Genomic DNA, 18,132 nt, shown 5'->3' with positions numbered 1-18,132 from the left:
ATTAAAGTATATGTTATATATCCATGCAGTTTGGGTGACCCTGATTATGTGACATTTCAGAAATGTCAGAGAGGGTGGAACAGGAGAGATAGACATGCCATAAAGGGGGATCATATGACCCAGATCCTCATTGCTCATATATTCTAAAGACTAAGAGAAGCAAAGAAACCCACACAAAGAAGAAATAATTATTATCAGTATATATATAAAATGTGTAGATAGGTAATGGCACTTCTGATTTAGAGGTTAGAATGGATAACGCTATGACTATATGCAGGAGTGGAGAAAGCTAAACACCACTGTAGCTTACACTGATTCCATGATTTGGGAAGTAATTATATCGGCTGTATCCAGTGTTCATAAGACCTCAGAGGGAAGCCTGGATTCGATTCTGGGAAACAGTGTTCAAGAAGTCTGTTAATAGCTTGGAAGAGATTCAGGAGATAGCTTTGAGTATAATAAATGAGACAAATCGCACAAAGCCAAAGGAAAGAAACAACTTGACTAAGGAAAATCAAATTAAGGAGGTAATACATGATTAGCGCAGCAAGACTTTTGTATGCACAATTTTGGAAAACCCAGACACTACCAACAATACAAGAATGGTTGCTAAAACTGATGGAAATGGCAGAAAATGATAAACTGACTTGTTTATTAAAAGAAAAATCAAATAATTATTACCTTAAGGAATGGAAACCATTGATGGACTATTTGCAAAATGCAGGCAGGGCGAAGCTTACATGGGGATTTGAAGATTAGATTATAAATGTAATGGGATATGTTTTGACAAAGAATTATTCCTACTTAATGCATTAAAAACTAGCACCTATGACACTCTTACTATTCTCAAGACCAGAGATAGATTGGAAGCTATCTATTTTTCATGCCTTTCTTCTTTTCCTTTACTTTATCTCACGTTTTCTTTTCCTTTTTCTTATAATTTGTATTTTTCATTTTCTTTTTCATTTCTGACTTTTAACCTTGTAATTTTAAAATTTCAATAAAATATTATTAAAAAAAAATTTAAGGAGGTAGGATATTTGATCCTTTTCTAATTTTAAAAAGGTGTCAGTATAAAGAGAAAGGTGTCTAAAACATGTGAAGTTTGAGACTCAAACATGGGGGAACAACAACAACACTAATACTACATTGTTGGATCAAGAGTTTCTCCTCCATGAATGGAAGGGCTACTTCCATTGGCAGAGGGGTCCAAATGGGAGGAAGAACATAAAGTGGTGACATCAGCTGAGTGCTTTCTACTCTGAGCCACAGTACTATCTCACACACCCCTATGGAGGATTCTCCCAATCTTTCAAGGTAGATTTCTAGAGATACAGAGTCTGCAGCCGAGGGGAATCAAATCATACAAGGAATTCTTAAGTGGTACCACAACATTTCCTTCTTTTTTTCCCATATAGTTGTAAGAGAAGGAAAAATAAGAGAAGGATGAAAGCATTTAGCACATATATACAGTAGCACAAATCCACACAGCCTCTTTGACCCAGTGCAATGACAGCCTACTAACCACTTCTAGAGGACATGTCTTTGTCACTGCCTGTATCTCATTGTCCATCCTCAGCTAAGGCAGCCTGAGAACACTTTTAGGTACTCTACTCTGGAGTGATGTTTTTCTGCCTCCAACAGCTGAATCCAAGCAACATAGGTACGCTGATGTGCATGGGGGAGATGATGTCTTCTTTGTCTGCAAATCTGTAGCTCCAATTGTTTCTATTGGTTTCTTGTGTTGCTGCTTCTTTCTGTTCAGTCCCTGACCTGTTTTCCCATCCCTCAATCCTCTTTTGGTTTTCAGGAAGAACTCTGGCTTCCATAGCCATTTTTTTTTCTTTAGGTGTTTGTCTTATTTTGTTCTGTATTTGGTTTGGTTTTAAATGGGCTGGTTGATTAGTGACTGGTTAACCTAGAGCAATGTTTCTCAACCTTGGCAGCTTGAAGATGTATGGATTTCAACCCCCAGGATTCCCCAGCCAGCACGCTGGGTGGAGAATTCTGGGAGTTGAAGCCCACACATCTTCAAGTCACCACGGTTAGAAATACTGACCTAGAGAATACAAAGACTTGCAACTGACTAGCCTTAATACTTGAAAATATATTTAAAATAACAGGGTTACAGCAACCATATAAGATGGGGTGGGAAATCTATGACTTTCAAAGCCCTCTGTAAGCAATCCATTCAGATTTCTGGCAAGAGTTATCTCTCTCTTCTCTGGCAGCATTATATGTGAAACAAGAAGAGGGTATCACAAAGAGGACAAACAGAAGGGATGTGAGACACAAAGAAAAAGGCTAGCTTGCTTCACCTATGCTCACATAGGTATGCAACAATCCACAGATTAACCAAAGAATTGTGTTCTCTTCTCAAAGAGTGCTCTTTCTTACTATACAGCATGCAGCTGCAACTGAGTTGATAAAATGGTGACACACTTAAGTCCAAGGAAAGAGAAATTTTGATTCCTGAACTTCTCAGTTTACAATTCAGTCTCCACCATTACATTTTACTAATGCATAAGAAAGTGCAAAGAGTTAAAAATGTGGTCTTTATGCAGCAGATGGGGTTATAAGAGAAACACAGAAATCTGCCAAAAACAGTGGTTTTGAAGGCAAAAGCGATCTTCTAGAATTTCTTTTTAAAATGTTATGGAAATGTACAATACCCAATTTTCTCTTATTGTCCAGAGTATAGCATATTAATATTGTATTGTACATTTTAAAGAAATAATGACCTTTATTTTTTTTCTTCAGAAAAATATTGTCTGTTCTGTTCTTAGCACTTCCACATAAAATTGTATCTTATCAGCATAACTAACTAACTATATTTGTGGGTGTTTGTGTATGTGAATTTCCAAAATAGGCAAATTAAATACAGCTTTGGTTGTGTGGGGGGAAGATCTCTTTTTGCTGATGGGCTGGATCTATTACCCACAGGCCACGGGAAAACACAACCTAAATTTCAGTTTTGGCCTCAGATATAGATCAGACAACAGCAAATTTTAAAAACACATGGGAAATGCTACAAGCTGCTTAAGTTGGCTTTATTATATAATTATTGGCTGGCACCCAGAAACCAACACCCGCCCAGTCAAAGTGCTGAGCCATCACTGTCAAACCACAATGAAACAGTTTGTGAAACAAACAGTTTGGGATAGTCATAATTAGGAAAACACAATTTAATCTGTAAAGGTTAAAAGGTAGGATGTGGGGAATACCATCTAGCCCAGATCTGTCCTTTCGACAAGTATCATTAGGCTCTTAGGCTAGGGAATTAAACCTGGGCTCAGAAACATTCTGGTAACTAATGTAACTCTGAGTTTTTGGCTCCAACTAGCATATATTAAGCCATGACCTTTGGACTCAACATGCACAGAGGATTATATTATATCACTAAGCCTCACAGCTTTCCTCCTATTAATAGGCACCACAGTACAATCCAATTAAGGAAAATACCTGAAGTGTACATATTTCTTCTTCCTTCCTGATAGTCTTTTCCAGTAGATCTGTATAAAAATATAAAACATTTTAGGATGAGGCTAAGAATGTGGCGTTTGACCTGATAAGCACAGTCAGTTACCTGAATGCTACCGATTCACTCTTACTCCTAAAACTAAAAGCAATTTGAAACTCAACCACATGACCTCAAGAGAATAACTCAAAAATACTAACAGAGTAATATCAAATCAGTGACACTTGTGTCATTTCTAAATAGATGTATTCATAATGGTAGGTTATATGTATAATACTGCACTTATTTGCTGAGCATTAGACTTTGAGCAAACTGTTTACAGTAGTGATAAGTCAAACATCTACTGTAGTTCTTCCTTTCGTACCACTGTGATGTTCCAACTATTCAAATCATTCATTTAAAAGCCAGTGTAGCCTAACACCCAGTTTTAGTTGGGAGTTTTCTTCTCCATCCCTTTCCACATAATCAAATCAACATTTTTTTCCATTGAAAATCTTGTGTTGTGTGTGACACAATCATATTGATTTGCTTCCTGAGTTATAATTTTGATTCATGGAAGTATTCACACCCATGAATAAAAGCATAGTGTCACTTTTACTCATGGATTTAAATGATTCAAACATTTTTTAAGAGGTGAATTTTGAAGCTTCTATGAAACTTAATCAGGCATCTAGAAATTTTAATTTCTTTTTCCTGTCTTTTGCAGAACTAGATCCTAAAAGACTATTGGCTTCTAACATACTGAATACCCTTTAAGCAACTATGTTTTAATTAACTGAAGCCAATCAATTAATTAGCACTTTCCTCAACCTGAACTGCAAAACTCACAAAAAGCAGCATCGAGCATCCAGAGCTCTATGCTCAAAGTACTAATATACTCCTTCCCCCCCCCCCACCTCAAGTCCATGTCTTTCTACATTCTGCAAATATTAGCATTTGTCCTGACATCATATAACATGCTGGCTTTTCAGTCTACAGAATCGGTACAAGTTTTGGTTTAAACAGAAGTGAGAGCAAGAGCTAATGAACTTCTATTAAATTAATGTATTTATATTTGGGAAAGCTTTGATTTTGCACAGTTTGGAAGTAGTTAAGACTTGCATTGAGACAGTATGCTGAGCCTATTCCTGTGAACCAAAGATGAGCTCTCCTTGTTAGCAAGGGGGTTACGGTATATGAAATGGAAGAGGAGGATGAGGAGGTTTTTGCAGAATACAATAGATGCTTGTCAGTTGCAAGTCTGAATTGTTTGAATTTACAGGTTTCCAAAAAGTGAGAAAGGGAAGATGTGTTTGAGCACCAGCTAAATCCTACTGAATTTAAAGAAGAAACAATTTTAGCTTTGATACATCTCTATGACTGCCCAAAGACAAAAAACAAAAATAATAAGTTAGAAACTCATTACTCTACACACTTGAAGGAAAATCTAACCTGAATTTAAGACAATTTAAGACAACACACACCATGAAAAAATAGACAGAAAACAAATTAGGAACATAGAGAAAAATATTGTGTCATACGCAGCTTCTCCATCATCTCCACCTAGGGTTGCTAATTCCATTTGAAATAAAACCTACAATAAATGTGTACAGATGACACACACTATGTAAGAGTATATATATGGTCAGTCATTGAGAGTCGGGCAGCATACAAGTTTAATAAGTTGTTGTTATTATTATTATTCCTGGGTGTACATATACCTCTATAAATAAAAACAGTCTGTTATACTGAGCCTTGACACAAATGAATATTAAGAGATGTAATTTTAACATGTATTGACTATTAGTGGTATGGCATAGCCTCCTCATCAAGAGAATGCTTGCATGTGTAAATTTTTCATCTTTACCAAGCTGATGGACACTGTACATAAGAAGATCCTGTAATGAGAAAACAACCAAAATCCTTGGGCCCAATGCTAGCCAAACTTGTTCCACAGCAACAGAAAAGTTGAATATGGTAAATGTAAATACCATAATCAGAGAATAAACTCACTGCAGAATGAGTGCAATATGCAATATTTCTAGCTAGTGCTAAAAGCCTATTAATTCTCATTAACCTTTCTTAACATGGCACTCTCAAGATGTATGTTGGAACTGTAACAAAAATTACACTGACTGGGATTTTTGAAAATGCAATTCTGACACATCTTGACAGTGGTAAATTGAGATTGTTTCACTCAGCCAAAAGCATCAGGGACCTTCTCAGTGACCCACTATAGATACAACACTGGCTCTCTGAGAATGTCTAATCTAATCAGGAACCTGCTTCGGAAATGCACATTTCTTCTCCAGGACCTTTCACATTAATCCTACTCCACACAACTTCATTATATATGTTTGCTTTTACTTGGTCTCTTTCCTTGACTTAAAAGAAATAATAGTTAGCCTTAGTCATGATAAAACTATTTGTGGACTTTTATAGGCAAATCAGAAAAGAAGAGGAATTTGCATCAGAATTTGGCACGGAACAGGAAGAAGCACGTGGTTAAATGGAAAAGTGGCTAATCAGAACATGTCTTGAGATTCTAGTGTTCAAAGTTTGCATGAAGCTCACTGGTTGATCTTGGGTTAGTCACTCAGTTCAAACCTACATAACAGGATTGTTGTAAGGATAAACAGAGCAGGACAGAGCTCAATGAAAGAGCATCAAATTTGTAATGACCAATAATGTTTAGCAGTGAGCCAGTACTACACTTGCATTACTGTCAGGTACTAACTGTGATTATTGTTAGGTGCTAAACATCAAATAAACATTATAGAAGTCCTGGAATCTGCTACTGATTGGCAACTTAGTCAGACAGAATGCTAAGTAGGCCATTCATCTGGTCCAGCATGGCTCTTCTTATATTCTTAAAACAGAAAATGCACTTAAGGCCCTTAAGGATCACAGTCTATATGTAAGACTGAGTTCTGAGTTCTGATTTTTTCATACTAGGGTCAAGGTACTTACTCAGACAGGAAAAACTGAATGACAGCACCCTTCCCCTTTGCTATCTTTTTTCACAAAATTACAGCTTCCCAAGTACACTGGCATTTTCCCTCAAATATGTAGAATAGTTTTTTTTAAAACAAACAAACAAATTATCTTCCACTCTTTACTTAGACACTGGAAAATTATAAAAACTCAGCTGAGAAATGCAGTAATTCTTACTAACCATTAAACAGGATAGCGTTTCTATATATTCATGACAAAACACAGGTTGATTCACACCACAGCCACCCAAAATTAGATTAAAATTTTGAGTGCAAAAATAAATTGACAGATGTTGAAAAAGATAACCTCTGAAACAGGAATCAAAAAACAACTGTCAGCACCTTCTCCTATTTTATTATACCAGTAAAAAGCAAGCCTGTTGCTTAAGCTGAAGCTATTCAGAATAAATCACATATACTTCAGTTGTTCCTTTTTAACAATTTAAATCCACCCCAGATCAATAGCAAACTCCGAACTCTGTGTAGAAATTACAGGATCAAATGTTAAATAATCCTACAATGAACAAAAATAGGACTCTTTCTACTAGTTTGCCTTCAATATCTTAACTCCTGGGCATAATTTAGACATCTAGGTTTCTGCCTTGGTCTGCTGCCACCAGCTGGTGCGTAACAGCATAACTTAAGATGTTAGCCCACCATGGCATCAAACTTCTGATCAGAAATCACAGTGGGAAACTTGCAGGGCAAAAGTAAAAACAACATTTTAGAAGAATGGATACTCTTTGTGGTTTGTGTCAGACACTGGAACAACATGACAGTCAGCAGACAAATTCCCAAATGCTAAATCAATGAGGTTTTCACAGACTATCATAAGTTTTGATGACGTGGGAATCTACAGCACAGGTCACAAAGAATAGCTGTTTGTCCCTCAAAGGTTTGGTTTTCTGTGAACTTACTAAATGTGAATAATCAAATCATCACATTTTAGAGAGTGGATTCCTTTATCCTCTATACGCTGGTACTGGATACACTGGAGCAGCATAGGCTGAAAATGGATTGTTCGTTAATATATTATAACTTCGATCTGATGAAGTAGTTCAACTTGATATCTGTAAAACTCTGCTGAGGCTGCTAAAAAAGGTACCAATTATAATAACATACTTTGTGATGCAGAACACTTTCTTACAAGGTCCTGAATGAAAAATATCTGTACATTTCAGAAGGTACGCTGAGTGAGCATTAGTTGGTAACAACCTGGAATGTATTTGAAACTTTCCCAAGTTCTGAAGATAAGCTCTCATTCTTCTGCAGCACTTAAGTTGGATGCACTCATTTTGATCAGATCTCTTTGTACCAAATGAATTAGAATTTTTTTTCATTACATTGCACAGCTAAATTCTTCATATGCTGCCAATAGGCATTTGTATGCTTAGGAAATAGCCTTTTAAGATCTTTATTTCATAACTTTATCAAGGTAGAAAAGTCATGTGTAAACCCAACTTTTTAATGAACCTTGAGATGGTAGATTAGCCTCTTCATTGCTCAACTTCTGCCAGAAGGAAAAATCATTTCTGTTCTGCTCCTTTGGTCTTTTAAGAACTGTTGTCTGCTTTAATTTCATTAGAGATTTTAGTTCTGTTTTAGTTGTTACTTTAAAAAAAGTGTTTAAAATTGTTCTTTGTATCATCTATAAATATTTTAATAAAAATAAATCAAAAATTTGTTTTTTCATCACAACTTAATCCTCACATTTACATGGCTACAGGACCATATACTGGGGGAGATGGGCGGCATATAAATTTAACCATTAAATAAAAAAATTAAAAAACCAATGATATTCTATTCCCCAAATAGAATTCTATTTGTTATTTATATATTACACATATTTGTATGCCACCTCATCAAAGGCTCTAGAATGAAATGAGATTATGCACAAGAGCTGCAGAATAGTACACAGAGCTGTAGAATCTGTAGAAATGTCTCACCTACTGGTTGGATTTTCATGCCGCAGTAACCCATAATTAGTTTTGCCATGTTTTGTTGAATGACGGCAAGGTTGGATACTAAGCCAAACTCAAACAACCACATTATAGATGAACATGACGTGATTTTAATCATCTCTATGTGTCAAGGAATTAAATCCTGAACCAGTGACTGGAGGTTGTAAGGATCTGGATAGGACAAAACAACATTGGATTAAATCCTACCAAGACATTTATTGTCAATGGACATTGTGACAATTTGTAACATCTTTTCTGGTAGTTATTCTGGACAAGGTTATGTTCCCCCAGAAAGAGTAGGTTCATGAGTTGGGGGTTCTCCTGGACTCACAACTTCTGCTTAAATGGCAGATGGTAGCTGTGGCCATGGGAACTTTTCACTCAACTGATGCACAAAGTGCAATTCTATGTGGACCAAGAAGCCCTGGCAAGAGTAATTCATGATCTCATCACTATCCGACTGGAGCACTACAATGTGTCCTATGTACAGCTTCAGTTGTATAAAATAGTACAACTATTTAGTGTTCATATATCATGGAATATTCTGCCCCCCTAAAGTGCATGCAGCCCCCACCTTGCTGTAATTCTGTAAACAGTTTAAAATTGTTATTTCATCATGCTTTTGATCCCATCTGACTGACTGAAGGCACCTATCTTGGGTTTTATTTAGGGCTTTACTTTCTGGGGTTGTTTTGTTTTGATACAGGTCTACTGTAGATTTAGCTATTTATTATAAAAAGGTTTGATGTTGCATGCCACCCAGTATCCTTTGGGATTGGGGTGAGTTATAAGTACTATAAAATAAATATATAAATAAACAATAAAATGTGACAACTAAACTCCTGACAGATCAACCCCATCAAGAATAACACTTATTTGCAGTTGAGGCATTGGTTACCAATAGGCTTCCAGGCCCAGTTAAAAATGCTGGCTATCAGCTTTAAGCTGTTTATGATGAAATACTAGGATCTATCAGGCAACACCTTACCAAAATTGAACCTGCCCATCCAGTCTGGTGTTAATACTTTTTTTTATGGCTTATGTAAATTACAGTGATTCTCACTGTTAGCTGAATATGTATCTTACAACCTTCCTGCATACGTGGCTTTGTGAGGGCCTGTGTTTCCATTTGGCTCTACATCAGCTGGAGAAAGAACAGGCAAATTACTTCGCCCCTCTTTGCTAGAACATTCAGCATCTAGTGATAATTTCTCTAGGCATGGGGAGCTAAGTGGCAGTATGTTTACTGTACAGGTAGTCTTTGCTTAATGACTACAATAGGGACCAGAAAATTGGTTGTTCAGTGGGGTGGTGGTTAAGCAAGTCACCATGTGACCAGACCCAATTTTATGACCATTTTTATGATGGTCATTAAGTGAATCACTATGGTTGCTAAGCGAATTACATGGTCATTAAACAAATTCTGGCAAAAAAGTCCACTGGGGAAGCTGGATTCCCTTAATGACCATGTGATTTGCTTAATGACCATCATTAAAAAGTTTGTAAATTGCAATCACGTGACTGTGGGGGGTGCAATGGTTTGTGACCCATTGTAACTGTGAGTACAGGTCATAAAGCACTTTTTCTAAGGCTGTCATAACTTTGAACTGTTGTTAAACAAATGGTCCTTAAGCAAGGACTACCTGTACACAAGTTTGACAGGAGATCAAGGGACACCCAACTGATATCTGAGGCTGAATACCATCCAGGGAAGGTCCAAATTTGGCTTAACATTTGCTCTGCCCTTTAAGATCTGGTCCCTTCATCTCCCTTCCTCCTTCCTACCACTACTTCTGGGTCACGTTGTCTTAACTGTAAGCCTGATAGCAGACCTCATTCTCATGTTTTGGTTACTATGAGCCAACATGGAGATCAATAATTGTTTGAATACCAGGATGAAAATAACAGTAAGATAGCAAACCAGCAAATGTGTATCAGAGCACCTGAGAATGACAAATAGGAAGAGGTGTTCTTCTAGATACTGTAGTCCCAATTCCTGAACATCTTTATAGATTTTTAGCTGTACTCAAAGTGGCTTGAAAACAACATGGGACCAGTGAGCTTGATGCAAAACTAGTATAGTATTTGCAGACCACCCAGTTCCTTATACTTGCTTCAACATTTTGTATTTGCTAAAGTTTCCAAGCTGTCTTCAATATAAATTTCCACAGCATAGGATTACTCTGGCAGGGTTCTCTCTCTTCAGTTAAAACTGTAGTGGGTATACCAGGCCTAAGCTTATAAAAGGCACTTTGTGACACAGAGGACATTAACGACAGATATGGCTCTGGAAACACTCCAAAATTATTAATTTGATCCTTTAGCAAGTGTGTGCTTTTCCAGAACAGTCCTTCCTTCCTCCCTTCCTCCCTTCCTTCCGTCTAGCCACCCATCGTAAAATCAAATTCTGGTGGCTTACAACCGAACAATAAAACAATGTATAAAGCTAAAGTCAAAAGCAAGAAAACCCAAAACAAGGAAAACAGAAAAACCTGGTGCTGCAGCCACACATTCCTGATATAATCCCTCACATTCTCATCGTGCTCTGACCTTACCCTATCACTCATTACTTTCATTCACTTGTTTGATGGTAGTGAAGAATCACTGGAACTTTATGGAATCTCAAGCATAAATGCCAAGTGGTTGAACCAGAAATCCCTCAGCCCTATCTCCTAGAAACAGCAATCCAGATCATCCCTGCAAAGGTCTTCCATCCATAACAAACTTAGACAATCTCTCTAGAAGATATGCTGAATGACAGGTCAATGAGACCTATGAGGATCAAATAAAAAGGATAATTATTGTTAGAATTTCTGTGCATTTGAAAAATTGGATTCTCTGAGTCACTATTCTGCACAGCTGCAGTTTTATACTTCAATCTACCAAGCAAGTTGTTATGACACAGCCTTTTTTTTTACTGTGTGGAATTTCATCAGAATTTGTGAATTCTGGGAAGAACTAAAAAGCTGTTGTGAGAGGAAAATTATTAGTAGCGTTTATGTTTTAATGTTAGTTTTGATTGCATTTAATAAAGCCAAGTTAGCTAAAATGTGACCTGTAGGGCAATGACAGGAAATAAGTAAACTTGCAAGACTAAGCAAACTTGCTGTTGGGAAAAGACGTGACAAGGGAAGTATGGTAAAGTCTGGTAAGGTATGGTAAAATTAGCACCAAGGAAGTTATAATTCAGTTGCTAAACCTAGGAGTCGTGTCTGTGGTTTGTGGTTTTTGAGGATAAAAAGGATTGCATCTGAGGGGGTTGGTACCCACTTGGTCAAGCTGTCTACCTGACAGCTCGTCAAGTTGGTCGGCATTGCAATGTGAATCTAAGTGAGTACCTCATATGGTATTGGTTGAATTTTACTTGCTTATTGAACTAACATTTAATAAAGCTTTTAGAACTTTGAAGTGACTTGTTTTATGGTGTGTCTGCCTCCCGTGTTTAATGTGGTTTTTCCCCTGACACTGTTAAGCACCTACACTTCATAAAACTGCAATTACTTATACTTCATAAAACTGCAAAAGACTGTATTAAGAATGCCTATTACAAAGGGTTTTTTTTGGGGGGGGGGAGTATGCTACCACAACTATAGGATATTTTTATAAGCAAAGTTCATAATGATTTTTAGCCTGCTGCATGGCCCTTGGAAGCCAGTGCTGACAATAAAAGAGTTGCCAGGGACTCATTTTAAATTTAAATCCTTAGCTGGAAGGCAGATTTATGCTAACATTTATTGCCAGATATATTTCTTGTGGTTCCTTGTGACTAGATGTACTTTATTGTACACATATTTTTTTTGCCAGCTCTTGATCTACAGAACTTATAATGGAGGCATGTCATTTATCCCAACACTTACTGATACAGCAGTCTTTGCAGCTGAGCAGGCATAACATATGACAGTTAATGTTGTGGTGGCATCTTCAATATGGATTTCCAATAAAGGGATTTTTTTTCTAATTAAGAATTCCCATAGTTTCTGCTTGATAACTTCCTATTATTAATTGCACTTGAAATACTTACATTTCTCTGTGCTCACACCAGGAATAGTGACTTTCCTACTGAATAAACATAATTTGGAGCTTTGGTTTATTGCTAGTATAGAATGCAACTGAATTCTGGAAAATTCTACTTTACATAAAGACAAGTGGATGGTCTATAGCATTTGCTCAATCAGGAACCAGGAAAAAGCAGTTTCTGATTACATGAATACTTTTACTTGCATCAAAGTAAGCAATTAAGTGAGAAAGTACGAACAGTCCTTTCTGCTCAGGATAAAGTTACTGCAGAACTATCAGGTATCACTCCATTTCTTCTTACGTGTCCCACTAGTTTATTCCACCAACATATAGATGTTATTTCAAATAAATCTAAAATAAACTTTGTGTACATTTAAACAATTTTAGAGTATATATATAAAGCTCTATTTAACAAGCTAATTGGAAGAACATAGTCTTAGAATTACATGCTTCTCTGTTAAAAAAGACATGAGAATTCCAGAAGAAAGATGTAGGACTAGAGCATCCAAATGATCAGATTCTCATGAATCAAGCTGCAGAAGTATTAAACTGATTTAGATCCCAAATAAGAGTGTTTTAAAAAATACATTTTTTGTAAAGCTCTTTAGTACTAGATTCCTTGGAATAAACATAAGGCACATTCTCCAGCTTTGCCCTGAAGCAAGTTACTGCCTAAAATCAATCAGTTTGGGTTATTTTACTCGCAATTCATTTCAGAACAGTATTACCATCTCTGTCTCTATCACAGTATATATACATTTCTCTCATCAGAAGACCAAGAATTTCACAGAGGGAAGTGAGATGTGAATTTCCGTTTGGAACAGTTCCAGCACTGAGCAATGACAACTACAAACAACTATCTCCTGCACACAAAAACTGCTTGGGGTTAATTAAGAATCTCAGAACCAGGCCATGACTTCAAACAGCTGTCATAATATTATTATAAGTCTAATGAATACAGTACTCGCTGTTTCTTTTGTGTTAATCTTTTATTAATGAGAATTAAAAATGCACTTTTAATTTTAACTTGAAGGATTAAGACGAGGCAACTGTTACTGAAGGGGAAAAAATAACTAAGTGAAACATTTTTCAGCGTGTGTCAGGAAGATACAGCTGGGAGAAACCCTGAAAGCTAAAGTTATATTCAGATGGCTAATGGTTTTCATGGCCAATCTCACAGGTCATTGCTCTCTTTAATTAGTAGCTTTTACTAACATAAAAAGCCTGAAGTAATTTTTAACACTGACTGCAGCTGCCTACCCCATTAACAAATTGTTGTTATTAACACTGTCTACCTTGCACTGTCTATCTTTAAATGTTTCTTTGGCCCTTTTTCATAGATTTTAATTAACTTTGTCCCCTTAATGCTCATCACTGTAAGCACTGACAGTGCTGAGGAATGAAATAGTTAACTTTATTATACACTTGTGCCAACAGCACTCCCAACCATTGCACAGAACTATTATCAAGTACCTGTGATTGTGAATTGGCAATGTGTAGTAATGATGAACATGTTATTGCTAAGATGTATAAACTTTTGTTGAAAATGAATATGGAAGATGAATATGTTAAAGACTGCATGATTAAGTGGGCAAAAAAAATTGGATATAATATAATGCTTGACCAATGGGAGAATATGTGGAGTAAAGGATCGAAGTTTACACTTAATTACAATCTGAAAGAAAATGTTTATAAGATGATGTATTGTTGGTATTTAACACTGGGTAAATTATCAATGATGTATAAGGGAGTGCCAAATATATGCTGGAAATGTAATCAATGTGAAGGCACTTTTTATCATCTTTGGTGGACTTGTAAGAAAGCTGAGAAATACTGGGATTTAATATGTACTTTAATTCAGAGAATTCTAAAAATGGATGTACAGTTGAAACCAGAGGTTTTCCTTTAGATATGACAGACAGATCGAAAGAAAATATGAGACTTTAGTCTTTTATATGATAACAGCAGCGAGACTCTTATATGTGCAGAAATGGAAGGACCTACAAATACTTACAATTGAAGAAGGGATGGTGAAGTTGATGGAGTTGGTGGAGTTCACTATTTTGATTAAAGAAAAGACTTTGCCTAGCATTGTTTCTATTTGGAAACTGCTTTTTGACTTTTTTGCTCAAAACTGAAAGAAATGAAATTTTAATTCTGAGATTTGATGATTAATACTGTTTATGATTATAGAAATACTGTGTATTAGTTTAAATTTTAGAGCAAGAGGCTAATGCATTATATATTTGTATCTGTACCAAAGAAAGTCAGAAGCTACCTTTTTTGTTTTTTTCTATTTTTTTCTTTTCGGTACTTTTAATTTTGTTCTTTTTCTGATTTTTCTTTTTTCAATTCTTTTTTTCTGTTTCCTTATGTTTTATCTTTTGCTGAAATTTAAGGAAGAACTATTAGCATGTACCTGGACAACTGGGCCCATTGCTTTTCTCTATCTTACCTAAAAAAGAATCAGAACAGTAAGAATATCATAATTCTTACGCATTTAATTCATCATAATTGATGGATTAAATTTCTGCCTTGCAGAATTTTCTTCATGTACAAGCTTCAAATAGTAGATCCCATAGCATGTTTTGATATTGTGAGTTTCTGTGGTCATGGTACTGAAGGAGTTCGTCAACCACTAAACATTTATTTGTGCGTTAGCCCAGAATAGCAACACACACAAATATTACAAATAGGGATTGGGATCGGCGGCATGGGTGGGAATGGAATTGATACTCACACACACTGGCTAAATCATATTACTTTCACTGTTTAGATTTCCTACAGAATCAACTTGACAATTTATGGAACAGAAAATAATGTATTTGTTCTTTAATCTCTAAGGTTTAGCAAGGTTTGAGAAAGTTTCTACCACATGCTCAAAAGTTCTGCATTGTTTTTTTGTGGCTAATATTGTAAAGATCTATATATTTCTAACATAATATGGTGATTAGAGATCAAGGAAATGCAAATTATAGATCAAGCAAAACATACACACCTAGGTTGTTTGCTACAACCTTCATTAAGTATATTTTTCTAAGTGATGGTGAACAGAGATAAGTGGATGGAAAGATGATAGTCTAACAGCCTAATCCAAGAATCATGACACTGTAACAATGAAATTAGTTCTAAATCATCAAATCTGTAACTTAATGCTTCCAAAAACCAATGAAAAATTCAAAATAAAAATGTTTCCATATAATCTCACATCATGGTCTGACATTCAGCAAGCTATTTCTGGAACGCAGAAAAAAATTCAGGGTAACTGCTAGCAAAACTGGTAGTAATAATAATTTATTAAACTTGTATGCCACCCAACTCTCAATGACTTTGGGTGTTTATATAGTAAATACATTATTATATTATCAGACAAGATTTTTTTAAAATGATTTTTTTTCCATGTCATAAGCTGTTTTTTAGATCAAGCTTAAGGTACAGAACATAACATAAGTGAATGTGGAGGAAAAACAAATCACCCTATAATTTTGAAAGACAGAAAGAGAATAAACACTATCCCAGTTGACATAGCAAGTGAAATATTGTCACGTGTGTAAGAAATCTTTCTTGTATATATTCACAAAAGCATAAGTTAATTTTAAAGAGGTACATGAAATGTTCTTCAAATAGCTTCTTGAAGCTTGGCACAAAGGGTATAATAGATGTGTTCAAATGTGGCTGTACACCATGATCAGAATGAAGAAAGCATCATGTGGAAGCTGATTCCTTTAATATCTACCAACCCTTACAGCTCTAGGAAAATATTCTCCTGAGAGTCAGAGATCCTGTTGAGCATTGTAAGCTGTGGAGAAAGATATGAATGGGCTTACAAAAAGTTATGTACTTCCCATGCAGATGTCTCTCACTCAAGACCACTTCTTCTCCCCCCTTCTTCATGCTCTGCCCACCTTAGCACCTTTGGAAAGGTGTTTTTGGGCAGCCTTGTAAACAGATGAGGAGTGACAAAGTTTGTTTCTTTCTATTGCTAACAAATCTTTTTAACTCACTCAATTATTTTCAGAGTCATAACATAAAGAACAGCATAAGCCCATATAATTATTACAGGCAATGTAAGTAAATTCACAAAAGCTAATTATTATCTATAGTACTGGTGGAAGTAGGAAGTTTGATGATACTTGTACGATGCTATTGTTCTCCCCTTCATAGCTTTGTAAATGTTGCAATTTCTTCTATAGAAATCGTTTAGACCAGTGTTCCTCAACCTCAGCAACTTTAAGATGTGTGGACTTCAACTCCCAGAGTTCCCCCAGCCAGCATGGTGGCTGGGGGAACTCTGGGAGTTGAAGTCCACATATCTTAAAGTTGCTGAGGTTGAGGAACACTGGTTTAGACTCTTCCAGAGCAGGTACCATACTATTCTGTGAAGTAATTTGCATTTTTGAAATGAATCAAATAAAAATCAAATTTCTAGTAATAACGAGAACTTAAGCAAAAACTTTAATATACATTCAAATCATCTTTTCTATTATTTCATTAAATAAGCTAAATTCCAAAACCCATATTAAAGCATTAATTTTATTAGGATAGCTCAAGGTTACCAAAAATGTGCAATTTTGTGGTTTTCAAGAACTCATTGCCAAACAAGATGTAAACAAAGGAAAAAGAGAAGAAAAAAGACTGATGTGCAAACCATGGAGTCTGTATTTAGTTACAAGCTGCACGGTTACTTAATTGCTTACTTGTAAAATAAGTAAGTATGAAAAACTCCCAGTTAGAAAATTATTAACATGACTTGTAAATTTCTGTTTACAGTCTGCAAAATTTTTAAGTGTATCATCTAAATGCAACTCCAGTGAGTTAGCTTAATCTAAAATGAATTTAGCACAAAGACATGAATGGATACATGGATAGATGGATACACTTGAACAAGTGTCCTGTCTGTAGACAAGATACTTAAAACTTTTTTACTAAAATGTTTACTAACTGTTTTTTACTTACCAAAATATAGTAAGTAGTTCACAAGCCATGCCATACAACCTGCACATGGAAGGAGTGAGAGGCCGTGAGTCCTCTAGGCCACAATCACTGATTAACAAAGTTATGATTAAAACATTATGTGAATACATTCATTGTCTTAAGGAACTTCCCTGCAGGTACTGAGGCTAAGAGGATTTCAGGATGTACTCAAAACTATGCTAAAGTCTGCTAGACTGAAGAAGGAAACAGTGATCAAACAGAGTTTTTTTAAGAACTAGAAAACCCAGTTGTTAGTTTGAACCCACTTCTGACATAAAAAACAAAAACAAAAAAAACCCCACACAAAGTCTTTGATAAGTGGAGAAACAGAGAGAGGCTAGGCAATTTTTATCTGAACAAAGTTGGAGACCATTTGAAATGGTCTCCAGTAAAAAACCAAAAAACCAAATCAAAATATACAAGTAAACAGAAGCCAACTGGGATGGCATTACCTAGTATCTGGAGGGGACGTATATCCTCAGAGAATATTACTCCAGCTTCAGGTGATGTAAAATCCTTTTCCTTCAGATCAGGATCCTGCTATTGTATGGCTAATAAACAAAGTTCAAAGGATTTGGGAACATGCCAGGCTACCAGTAAGTCCAAGGCTAGGCTGTATTATTGAGAAGGGCCATTCCTGTGAATTGGCACTTCTACGCAGCAGCTGCTTTTCATGTGATCAAAGCAGCACGTTTTTAAGTGACTATAGCCATAAGGCCTATGATGTATT

The 18,132-nt window shown here is 35.9% G+C and overlaps 1 protein-coding gene across 1 annotated transcript in view; it reads right to left on the bottom strand.

Annotated features, from left to right (window-relative positions):
• CEP128 (centrosomal protein 128) overlaps nt 1–18,132 on the bottom strand; it is a 198,922-nt gene that overhangs the window by 47,606 nt on the left and 133,184 nt on the right. The window contains exon 19 of the mRNA XM_088145261.1: nt 3,463–3,512. Within this exon, the coding sequence (XP_088001387.1) occupies nt 3,463–3,512 (50 nt within the window). The remainder of the gene's footprint in view (nt 1–3,462; nt 3,513–18,132) is intronic.

This window comes from Python bivittatus, unplaced genomic scaffold (assembly GCF_059951505.1).
Source record: "Python bivittatus isolate LINGU-HERP-01145 unplaced genomic scaffold, Pbiv_v1 ctg000480_np1212, whole genome shotgun sequence".
Classification (NCBI taxonomy): domain Eukaryota; kingdom Metazoa; phylum Chordata; class Lepidosauria; order Squamata; family Pythonidae; genus Python; species Python bivittatus.
Note: the sequence above shows the minus strand (reverse complement) of the source record. Positions and strands in the feature narration are given on the sequence as shown.